Source organism: Sander vitreus, chromosome 20, assembly GCF_031162955.1.
Source record: "Sander vitreus isolate 19-12246 chromosome 20, sanVit1, whole genome shotgun sequence".
NCBI lineage: Eukaryota > Metazoa > Chordata > Actinopteri > Perciformes > Percidae > Sander > Sander vitreus.
In genome coordinates, this window is record NC_135874.1 from 11,800,987 (window position 1) to 11,813,175 (window position 12,189).

General features: G+C 40.4%; 1 protein-coding gene across 1 annotated transcript in view; it reads left to right on the top strand.

Moving 5' to 3' along the window:
* The first annotated feature begins 4,672 nt into the window (after window positions 1-4,672).
* spred1 (sprouty related EVH1 domain containing 1) overlaps window positions 4,673-12,189 on the top strand; it is a 32,750-nt gene continuing 25,233 nt past the window's right edge. Inside the window, exon 1 of the mRNA XM_078277279.1 lies at window positions 4,673-5,676. Coding sequence (XP_078133405.1) covers window positions 5,645-5,676 — 32 coding nt within the window. The 5' untranslated portion in view covers window positions 4,673-5,644. The remainder of the gene's footprint in view (window positions 5,677-12,189) is intronic.

Sequence of the window (12,189 nt, forward strand, 5' to 3'; positions counted from 1 at the left end):
ATGTTCCACAGCGAGGACTGCAGAAGTTGAGAGAACACATTGTTTGTAATCTGGCATTGCAGGGGTCACTTCCTGACTCGTGTGTCCGCTCCCTGAGCCCCGCGCCGAGCACTTCTTTCCCCCCTCCTCTCTGTGTGTCCGTCCATTGGCCAAGTAGCCTCGGGCTTTTGGACAAACCCTGTCCTTCCTCTTTTGTGTAGGAAAGCTTACACATCTGAAAACAATCAAATAATCTGGGCACAATGCATCTCTTCATGGAGGGATGCTGGTGGTTCCCAGATGAGCGGGAGGATTAAGTGGAGGAGGCCATAGGGGAGAGAAAGAGAGGGATGGGGGCTACACACTAACTTATTGTTAGTTACTAGATTTTCATAGAAAAATATGTGTATGTGTGTGTAGGTAGTTTTGACTCTGAGGTTTTACAGTCATTGATTGCTTCTCGTTTGATGCAGAATGGAAACATAGTAGTAAAAACAAAACAGTAAAAATGTTTTCTTCATTGTCTTTTCATCTTTTTATTTTCAAAGAAAAAACATGAAAGCCTCTATGCTAAAGTCATATTTGCAATTTTGGAAAATAAAGCATGCAATTGTTTAAAAAAAGAGTAGATATTTAAGGTATTGCTTAAAGGAATAGTTCATCGTTTTGGGAATAAGCTTATTTGCTTTCGCCAGGAGTTCGATAGATACCACTCTTGTGTCTGTATGGTAAGAAGTCAGCAGCCGGTTAGCTTAGCTTAGCATAGCACAAAGACTGGAAACTGGGGGAAACAGCTAGCCTGGCTCTGACCAAAATCAACAAAATCTGCCTACAAGCATCTCTTTTCAACACATTATGTCACACTTGGTAAAGCCGTACAAGCTGTCTAGCTCTTTTTCCTCATTCTTCTTTCTTATATACATAAATGTACACACACACACACACACACACACACACACACACACACACAACAGCACAAGCATGCACGTGCCCACAAACACACACACACCCATGCACGCCAACTTCTCCCGCATCTCGGATGCTGTTCCTACTCATCCCCATGAGAATGGTAAATAGTCATCTGCAACTTCCCCTCCAACATATTCATTAATCCCTTCTATCCTGTGGGGCTGGATGATGATTACAGGGAAGCCAACTGAAGCCGCCCAAATAAACACCCCTCAGGCAGCAACAAAGGCCTGTCCACCTCACCCTAAACACAGCTTCCCCAGCTAGATCAGGTTTCAATCAAGCCCACGCACAACATGCAAACAATAGGAAGTAACAGAGTCTTGAGCGCTGAAAAAGCTAACTGCGGCTGAAACCAATTTAGTTTCCCATTTTTGTAGTTGAGATGTTAGCAGCTGGTACAAATTTACTGGCAAGCAGATCTTGAGCGTTAACTGTAATCACGCCTAGTTTCAAACCTAACAGCAAATCTGAAGTGGAGTGACAGTCTGTCAGTCTTACCCTCATGACATCTGCAATGTATGATGTACAGAAAGCTATATGGTATAAAACACAATTTACTTGAAAGTATAGTGCCACACTTTTGGTTTCTGTTCATTCGAAGCACAACAACGTATTTCCCCCTCTAAAACACACTCCAGTGTGGTTTTTAGATGCTCACATAGTTCAAATTCTAAGCATTTACACAACAAACAAGTCCAGAGATGTGTTTCTCTCAAGGGCTTTGCAACCATAATGACCTTCCATCTGAACCAACATCCTTGTGCATGGTCACAAGACCGGCTCTTGACACACTTTACTCATCTAGTTATCCACATCCATCTTCCAACACATTCTTGAAACAAAATCTTGAAAAAGAAAATCCCCTCATGCTGCTTAATAACTTCAAAGATTTATCAACCAGTATTCTGAGGACAATTAAGCAATATAGTAAATGTTTGCATCTTCCACACTGGTCGTGTGCATATACACACACAGTATGAAAAAGAGACAGACAGTGCAAGTACACCACACATAGTCAAACATGCCTGAAGGCCCTCACACTTCCTTCCACTCTAGCCACTACACCTTTTCTACTCACCACCCTGCAATTAGCGTGCCTAAAAGTTCCAGGCTTCCGAGGCCAGGCCCACACTAATCATAGGTATGCATTGTTTTGTTCAGCTGCCAGGCCTTTAAAAATCAGCACCTCTTGTTTAAGCCACACCTTTTGGCCAAGAACGCAGTGATTCCACTGACATTGTCCGAGGAGTCCCACAGACAAACAGGAGAGGTACACTTTACAGGTGTTTTTTTAAGAATGGAAAGAAACAACATTTTTACCACTCGGAAACACTGGAAATTCAACAAAAGTTACAATAACCTAAACGTGTTGACAAAAAAGACGGAGGTAAAACAAATGTAAGGCAGAGGATCCTGAGATTAGGTTATTTACAAAGAGCTCATCAGCCATCTCCAGTCTTTCTCCCTTCATGCCCTGAGGTCTCGCAGACTGTATGGCGGCAACTACACAGACTGATTTCCTTTCCATAGTTGCTAGAGGCCCTCACTTCTCCTCTCTTGTGACCGGGCTGGTAGGAGCTGGTGATCACATCACCTGTGTTTTGAGGTTGTCATGTGATTCAAGTCATCATGGTCCAATACTAGTGAGGAATCTCCTGCGATATCATAAATAAAAGTGGCCATGGAGAGGCTTGTTTGTTTTTATTGCCGTAAGGTAGATTAGTTTGTCCCTCATCATTATTCGTGGCGAATTTCCAGTTTTGAAAATATCTCATACTATCATCACTATCATGTTATCAAGTTCTTCGGTGAATTTTCAATTTGGTAATTCAATTTATTCATCACATTTTGTTTATCATCTGCAAACAGCCACTCAAAATAAGCATTGCAGTCCTCTCCAACCCTACACACCTACAGGTCTAAACAAGTTAATTAGGGGTCAGTCACAAGTAAGCTTTAATTTATGCATTTCAAATGTTAACTCATATTTCAAGTCAGAAATCAAAGCTCTCAAGTTCATAAGTAGAATAAAAAGTAAAATCCAAGAAAAAGAATACGTTTGTAATATGAGTGTCAGTACTAAAGTCATTAGTGAAAATTAAGAAATGTGACCGAACACAAATCACAACAGACTATGATCTGCAAATCATTTCAGCCATCTTCCTAAAAGTCAAGTAAGGTTCTTTTTGTGTTGGACTCTGCTGAATGAGGTTTGAGCTAAACACATCCTTTATGCTGTGGTTGCTTGTTGGCAATATTGGAATGTTAGCTTGTTTACCGTTTTAAAGAGAATTGTGATGACCCTGATTGCACTTAGTGGGGGAAGTCAAGGGATGCCTCTTTTAGCCAAACATCCTGTTGCCTTGTTTAAGTATACTACAGTGTGTTAAGTGTGTGAAAAACACAGGAAATGCACACTCGGGCCATCCACATTTGCGAAATTAGAATGAAGGCCGACTTCCTGAACTCTGAATACTCTAAAGGGTTCAAGCATGCTAGTGGGAAAATTCATGGTTATTGCTTTTTCTGCTCTTTTTGAAACAAGAGCCACTTTATTTGGACTTGACGTGAGCTTGATCATGACAATGATAACCTAATTCACAAAAAGAAGTGAAGACGAGTGGCCACATTTAGTAAAATGCGGACAGAGTCTGTCTTCTTCTTGTAACTTGATTACTCTATGTATGACTTTTTAGAATTCCACAATCCCAGGAGACAATTCACCGTTGCTCTCAGGCAATCATCAGGATAGCAATACACACCTCAGACAGGAAATCTAATCAAATAGAAAAGGAAGTGCACAATATGTGTCAGGGCTGCACACGTCAGGGTCCTGAATGCATGGGCTATCTATATACAGTGACACAGAGGGATGTTTTATATGACTGCAACATAAGGATGTGGCACAAGCTGCATGAAAGCCAGAGAAATACAAAGAAACTTCTCACACAACATGCTGTCACTATGACAACCAGGCAGAATCATTCAGTCTGATCTCTTGCCATTCCACACTGCACAGAAATCCAATAGCATTTAAGTCTTACGCAACCAGGCCAACGATTCGCACTGCAAGGCTTTTAACACATTTACAAATAAGATTCATAGGTGCATACATGGATTTTTCTGGTTGTCTCTGAGGGTGTTTTATTTTGGTGGGTGCTCCAGCTGCCTAGAGAGAGTTTGGGATGCAAGGTGGGGCAGCTTTAACTATATGACTACTTGTATCAAAACCCCTGCTTGTGTTTAGTAGTTAGGGAGGTTAATCTCATGCCTCATTTTTTATTAACTATTATAGGCTATTGCATTACTGAAACAATACCACACACTCCGTAATGTCAAACTAGCCCTCAGAATAGACTTGTGTTTCAGAAAGAAAAGTCTCATTTTGTGAATTGACTTTCTTTCACTTAATGTTGGCTTGATGCTCTGCATTATAACTATATAATAATAACAATATAAACCCGCTAGGAGATTAAACAAATAAATAAATAAATACTGAATTGTCTTTCATCGTGAATCTTTGGGGTCTAATGTAATTCCTCGTGCTGCAGCAGTCTTAGCTGTGTGCATTTAAAGCATTTCCCCACAGTTTCACATGAAGATTTGAAAATCTGGTTCTGGTTGGTTTTGGGGGCGGTCTATCATGGTGAGGCTGCTTAATGAAAGAAAACAACAGAAATTGTTAATGGCCGAGTCTGTATGTCAGCCCAAGTCCTTCCTCCGGATTATTTTCTACTTTACGTGCTATCACACAGACGCTTCCCTCTTGTATCAATGCGTGATTGAAGGGAAACTTCTTTTGGGAAGTGCGGGGACTACTTTAGGTCAACTTTGGAGAGAAACACTCCTAATTCACTGCATAAGGCTACAAGGGGACGCTGTTTAGTACTATATACGTTAACCTTTAATGATATACGATAAATAGTGTGCTGTTTGGGCGTATTTTACCGCAAGAGTGTTATGGTTTTACTACGTCGCGGAAGGATCTAATTTTCTCAAGCGAGGGTCGACACATCCGCCCAGTTTTCCGATGTTTCATTCCCCCCGAGTTGAAAATGGAGTTCGATTAAAGCAGATGTCCACCAACTTCTCAAGGAAATTCCAAATCTAAATGATTTTACTTTACGCATCAGTATTCATATTGAAAACAGCTGAACCTTTTTTTTTGGGCTTTGGATGCCTTTACTGCAAATTACTCGGACACGTTGACGGAGCAACGCTCCACAACGCTTTTTCAAGTGTTGTCCTGGACCTGAAGTTGGCGAATGGATGCTCGACAGTCAGCCATAAATAACCTGCCAAACGTTACAGACTACAACATTTTATACATTTTTTGAGGATCTATTCTCATTTTTGCAAAGCGGGGATCTGTGGTTGTTGAAGAGGATGATGCCGATGGCCCATTTGTTGTGGTCGGATTTTACTTCCAGGGAGGATAAAATGAATCAACGATTGTCATTCCTCCTCGCGATTTAACGTTAGTTCCAGGCAGCAAAGCTAACGTTAAACTATCTCCGCTTGGTTTTCACAGGGACGCTTAGTTAGGCATGCCCCGTTGTACATCATTTACTTACTATCCAAAATAGGGGTAATTTCTATATGTGAAGGAAAATGGTGATATTTGTGGTATTTTATCCCGCCGTCACTGCGTCGTCGATGCTATTGCTAGGATTTGGATCCCCGTGAGGAAAAAATGAGTGAAGATTCAACAAATCCAAACAACGAGTGAGTACTGTTTATACATATTCTCCATTTACATACAGCATACAGTTGGAATAATAAGTACTGGCATATCTTTAGATATTAACACACGCTTTACTCGATGAGCTGATCACTAACGTTACCTTTTCCCAATGACATTTCAAGCCAAGCGACGCTGGAATGTCATCACCTTAACGTTACTTTACTAATATCAACAATAAAGAAGCACAATCTTTTTGTTTGGATAGTTTTGCAGGCTAATAGAAAACTACACTATGGATTAGCTACATTATGAGTTTAACAAAAACTGTGTATGACAAGCAGTGGCATAGGCCCATAGTAAAATAAAATCCATATAATTCTTAATAATTTTGGTCTATTATATGTATATAATATAGGTATAATAATGGTTGCCTGCACATCATTTATTTAACAGAAGAATGTTATGCCCAGGATATGTATTACTGCTTTATAGATCGGCAGTTATAAGATGAGTTAAGGGATCGCTCGTTATAGATGTAACGTTACACAGCAATAATTCGGTCTAAATATGATTTTATATACATGTCTAACCAGTACATTGTGAGATCAGAAAGCATTATATTGACAATAGGTCTGTATAACTGTTGTCCGCCATGATTACGGAACATAATCATCGATTACAATCGTGCAGATCATGTTTTGTATTTCAGTCCAGCCTTTCTTCAATGAAAACCTTTCGAGTCGATTGCGGCAATGTCAACGTTGAAGAGCTGAAGATGCCATTTTTTTTTCTCAATCACACTCATTTACATATCACAATCTCCATTCATAAAAAAAAAACGGTTAAAAAAGGCGTCACATTCACATCCATATCTCCACAACAATGTAATATTATAATATGATGTGTTTTTGTACACGTCGCGCCCATTTCAAGTCGCATTTCGGTATTGTTTTAATGGGCTGATCCCTTGTGTGCGCTTGTTGACAGTCAGTGAGAATCTGCTCTGGGAGGTGCTGCGGTCACATGATCCCCTCCATTCATAAAGTACCTGCCTGCCCATTCACAGCACTGTACACTGTTTCGCATTGCACCGACGATCACACAATGATCACATTTCCTGCATTTACTGTACAATGCATAACAAATTAACACCCGTGCTTGTCTACTAGCCGTTTATTTTACATACGTGTTTTATTTAACCTTTTTTTTCTTCACTAACTCAGAGGATTTTCTTTGATAATGTATTTTGTCACAGAGGAAGTCATATGCCCCTTTCCAGCCATTCACAGTGCCATGGTTTAATGTTCGAAACACACCCATGTTTTTCCCCATTCCATCTATCTGGCCTAAATGAGTTTGATTGATTTCATGCGTGGACGCTGTGTCCTTGAACTACACTTCTGTCTTTTATGTAACATATGTCATGGAGTTCTTTTTCCTCATATCAAGCCACACACATATTGATTACAATTAAACCACCCACTCTCAGTTAACTAGGCTACATATTGTTTTAGGGCAATGTATCAGATTTGTGCAATTAGTCCTGATTAAGCCTAAATTGTGTAATAACCTAGCATGTTTGATGCTAGTGTGAAGGGTGAAAGCTCTGATTCGAGCAGTCATCTGAATGCTTTTTTTTTCTCATGGTGTTAACCTCCAGTGAGAGAAATTACAGTAAAATTAAACCAATCCTGAATTAGCTGGGACTCCCTGCAATAACCTCAGGGACTCCTCGGGGCCCCAGGAGCTACTGCCATTGGCTACAGATCATCAGTGGTGTGCTAGATACAGTATTTGCTGGGTTTGTTCCACACTGCATGATGACCGCAGCTAAGATGGCGAAGTGAGTGATCCAAACATTGTTGCTATGATTCCACCACCTTTCAGGCTGTTGTATGATGCATAGTATTGGAGTGAACAGAATACAGAGCGTTGACTGAGCCGTTTATTTTTGCTGAAGAGAATCTCCTTAATATGGTCTTTCTAATGACAAAACAATTTACAAACGAAATCTGATATTTTTTGTTTACATTTCTTTTAGCATCAAGGTTAATAGTCCCTTGTGTTGCTTGTCCCTTTTTACATTGTGACATTGTGTTCTCTTCCATTGATAAGATAAATTCAAGATCTTTGATGAGTCACTTGCTAAACCCTAAAAGAAATCTGCCTTTTGTTTGTATGGTTATATTTTAGACCTCATGCTGCCGTGTACAACCATAATAAAGGAACTATGTGTTTGTTCTCCTCTAGCTTGCATTGTGAACATCTAATTAATAACAAAATGTGTGACGAGACAGTCCTGAAGTGGTTTTGTCTGAATGATGGGTGGTAAGCTGAGCTGGTGTACACACAGCACACCCTTTGCTGAGAACATGTTACTTAGCCTTGGTGCAACTATGTTCACAAGGCTGAAATGACAAGAAGGCACATACAGCCTCGTCAGATTTTGGTTTGGTCAGGACTATCATGTTCATGCTGGGAGAAGTGGGAGATTTATGAAAGTATTTGCAAGCAGCCTCTCTGCTGAATGTCAAACTTATCTAAAATATTTATCTCAACCGAGGCAGTAGTCTGTTGAGGTTCAATGGGCTGGTACCTTTTATCTGTGTACTGTATTCTGTGTACTGTATTCTTTTTACATAGTCATTGTATACATGTGAATAGCTTGTTTTTACACATTGCATCCAATGCCCTGCTGTTTTTTTTGTTTTTTTTAAACATGAAATAGGTTGCAGTTACATTAATCCGTACCATAAGGAAATAAAAAATCATGCAGGTGATCATTTTAGTTAGTTTGGGCCTATAGACTCCTTTTGCTACAATTAATCAAATGAAGCCCTCATCCGTTTTCATCAGTGAAGTTGCCTCCATATTCCACTGAACATGTATAGGGTATGGCCTCATTGTTTCAGATTCCTGCAGTTCTGTTGTCTGTTGGCAGTCAGGTGATTCCTCTCTCTGTGTCCTCTTCCTATCTGTGTGATTGATTTGACAGCTCAGCATTTATCTGCCAATGTGGGTGTCGTGATCTTATCACCTGAGGGCTGTTTTGCACTCCCATTCCTGTTGCAGAGCTTTCTAAACACATTCCTCCTAAACAACCCCCATCATGTCCTGAAACGACAAAGGGAGACAGCTACTTCAGCTGTTAGGGCTAGTGCTTTATGGCCTGGGTAATTGCCTATATCCTGTGGCCCTTATGTTAAGCTAAATAATTTCCTGGACCTTTTTTTTTTATAGATAGTGTTATTTGGGGTTATTGCCAGCAAGGGTTTTTCCTGGCTCAGAATGGGCCTTTGGGGGGACACATTAAGCAGGGGTCTAGGTGTCCTCCCCCAGGAAAATTTGAGCGTCAAAGACTTAATTTCCTGCATTCTGATACATTTTTAGGCACCAATTTATGGTGAAAACGTCTTAATTTATCTCAAGGAAAACACAGAATTCTGGTGACAGGTAACTATTAAAAAAAATATATATATGGAATATAAGGCAGTAAGGGGGCTTTCACATCCGGGACCTCATGGGCCCAGATCCGACCACACTTGACCCAAAAGTCCAGTTTGTTTCATTAATATGAACAGCTGGCTTTATGGTAACTTTTTCCCAAGGAGCACATTTTGCTCCTAAATTGAAAAATGTAGGAGTGACTGACATAAGGTAAGTGCCATTACTGTTGTAGCTATTTTGTACAATAATACAATCGTGTTATGAATACAAAACGTTAAGTGTATGTTTTCTATTTTGAAATACTACAAATGCTACATTCTGATGTTGAATATACAGTGTAACGGGCCACCACGGTTCGGCATGCATCTGAACCGCAGAATAATTGCAGAGTTTAACCTTCGTAGTGTGGGGCGCAGCAGAAAGACAGGGGAGTTGAGGGCAATGGTTTTCATGCGTAGGCCCTACTCCCGTATGGTTCGCATCAGGCGTTAAAACCAACGGTACCAAAACACAGAATTGGACTGCTATTTAATGCGACTATGATACGGTTTCAACCGGTTATGAAACTGGCTTAATTTAATACTGATACCATGATCAGACGGCAGCAAAAAAGCTGGCCGATGCCCATCTTTAAGATAATGAATCCATTGAACGCGACGCAACTATCCAATAGAAGTAGACGAAAATCTTTCAGACTGACCTTTGTCACTCTGAAATGAAGACAGATTCAGCAGCTGTATGGCCTATTTCTTGCTTAAAATGTTTTCAGAAACACGTTTCGTTGAACTATTTTCGTAAAATACGAGATCGTATTCTCAACGAGCCGCCATGATGGTCGTTTTGAAATTGAAAATTGATCTGTACAGTAACCGTACAGATCCATTTTTGCGACACGACTGAAGCGTGGTGTCGCGACGTCATACATCTATGGTTGATGCTCCACGCTCTTGAGCGGCAGCTGATTGGACGAACGCGTCACGTGGGTCTGGCTACTCCCGAATTTCAAAACGACCATCATTGCCGCTTATTGAGAATACGATCTTGTATTTTACGAAAAAAGTTCACCAAAACGTGTTTTTGAAAACATTTTAAACGAGAAATAGGCCATACAAAGGTCACTTTGAAAGATTTTCGTCTACTTCTACTGGATAGTCGCGTCGCGTTCAACGGATTAATTTGCATAAAGATGGGCATCGGCCAGCTTTTTGGACACGCAGCATTTTTTCAAATGCAGTGCTGCCTTCCCGGGATGCTTTGCAGGCGCGTTAAAGTCGCTTGACGTCACCCATAGGAATAAAGTGGAGCGCGGCGCAACAGAAGCGTTGCACGGCCATGTGGATCCGCATGTGGGTCAGCCAGAGCCAAAGGAAAATCACGAGCGCCAAAGCGTCTGATTTTCAGCAGCCGGCCTCCCTCTCATAGCCGCTATATAGCTAAACTGCATTGTTTCGACTAGACCTGAACGCTCCCCTGTGAAACTAGCGCTACGGGATCTCGATTTCATGTGGATCCGCACCGTCAAACCTCTTTCTCTATGCAGGAAAAACCCTGGCTAGGTGTTGGATATGACCTTAATGGACACTTAGTTTTACAAGCTCACCTAGTCTTAACTACAGGCATATCTTACCTTTGACACAATCTGCTGAGCTGAACACATCTTTGGTTTTGCTTCTGTATTCCTTTGGGGAAGTGTTGCTTGTGACTACGGTGGTTTACAGAGACGAAATGTGTTATTTGTATTATTTGACAAATATACATTAGGGCACTAGTAACAGCATTTTACTTAACTGGTTGCTTGTCATGTTCTCACATTTTATAAGATTTAAGTGTAGGCTATGTCTAAGACACTTTCATTTCATTGTAGAAATGAAATCTCTCTCAGTTTTTATTATTTACTTAAGCTGAAAAGTTGCACGATCCTAAAAGTTATTTTGCGTACAGAGTATTGCTTGTTCTAGTAGAAGCCGTCGTATTGTTTGTGTGATTATTAATGACAATATTCCTCTGTATAACCAGAATGCTTGGACTGTCTAAAACTGAGACAAGCCAACAAACTGAACGGGCCTTGTATAGTGGTGGACTGTTCCATTCCCATGGCCAGATTTAGGCCTGGATTCTGTGTATTTTAAACCTGAGCCACTTCCCTCTTATAATTTTCATTTCCTCTTCAAGTATTTTAGGAGCACGCATAATCTGGCATAAATGTCAGCAGTGTATTTAGAGCATATTTCAAACCAAATTTCTTTATTTTTAAGACAAAGACCTGGTGTGGACATATGCTGTCTTTGTAGGCCTACACTAAAAAACTTGCTGATTGGTTTGTGTCTCCATCACAGCATCCTGATAGCAGGGCTTGTCTTTATTTCTTTGTCAAGCAGGGCCTCTGATGTTCACAGACCATATCTCAATGCCTCTAAGAAGTGCTTTTAGCACTAAGTGTCTGAATTGTGGATATTGTTTTCAGTTGTGCTGCATGCGGGAGCATGAAGGCTGGGCCTTGTTGTTAGCTCTTTGCTGCAGCTGGGCTGAGATGGTTCTTTCCTGCGAGGCCACAGACATAAAAGGGCACAGATGTAAATCCTAAACCTTGTGTCTTTGATTGAGTTTCCAAACACTTTGAAAACAGGAAGGGGTTTCTGTGTGTGCGTCTGTGCACACACACACTTGTGTGTTCATTTCTCTGGGAACATTTGGCATGTGTATGTGTTTCTGGGAGAGATAGGCCTGGATCCTAGAAGAGTAAATGTAAGCAATCGTAGCTTTATTTTATCAAATAAATCAATTATTGAGGGAAGTTTTCAAATACAATTTAATATTTTTATCTGCTCAGTAACATTTGATCAGATTTTGTCCTGTCTAGTGGCTATATTTAGAATTTGGAACAGACTGTAATTGCTTGGTAAAAGTGTTTCTTGATTCCTCCAAATCTTAGAGGCAGAGGTTGTATGGAAAGCCGATTGAATGGGAATCTAATTGATTTTCAAGATGAACTAATAAGTTGGTTTCTGATATGATAATAATGTTATGTTAGTCCCAACAACAGAGCATGCTGTGATGGTTTACAACTTGTCATTCTCTTTACATCCATAGCATGGGCCATCATCAAG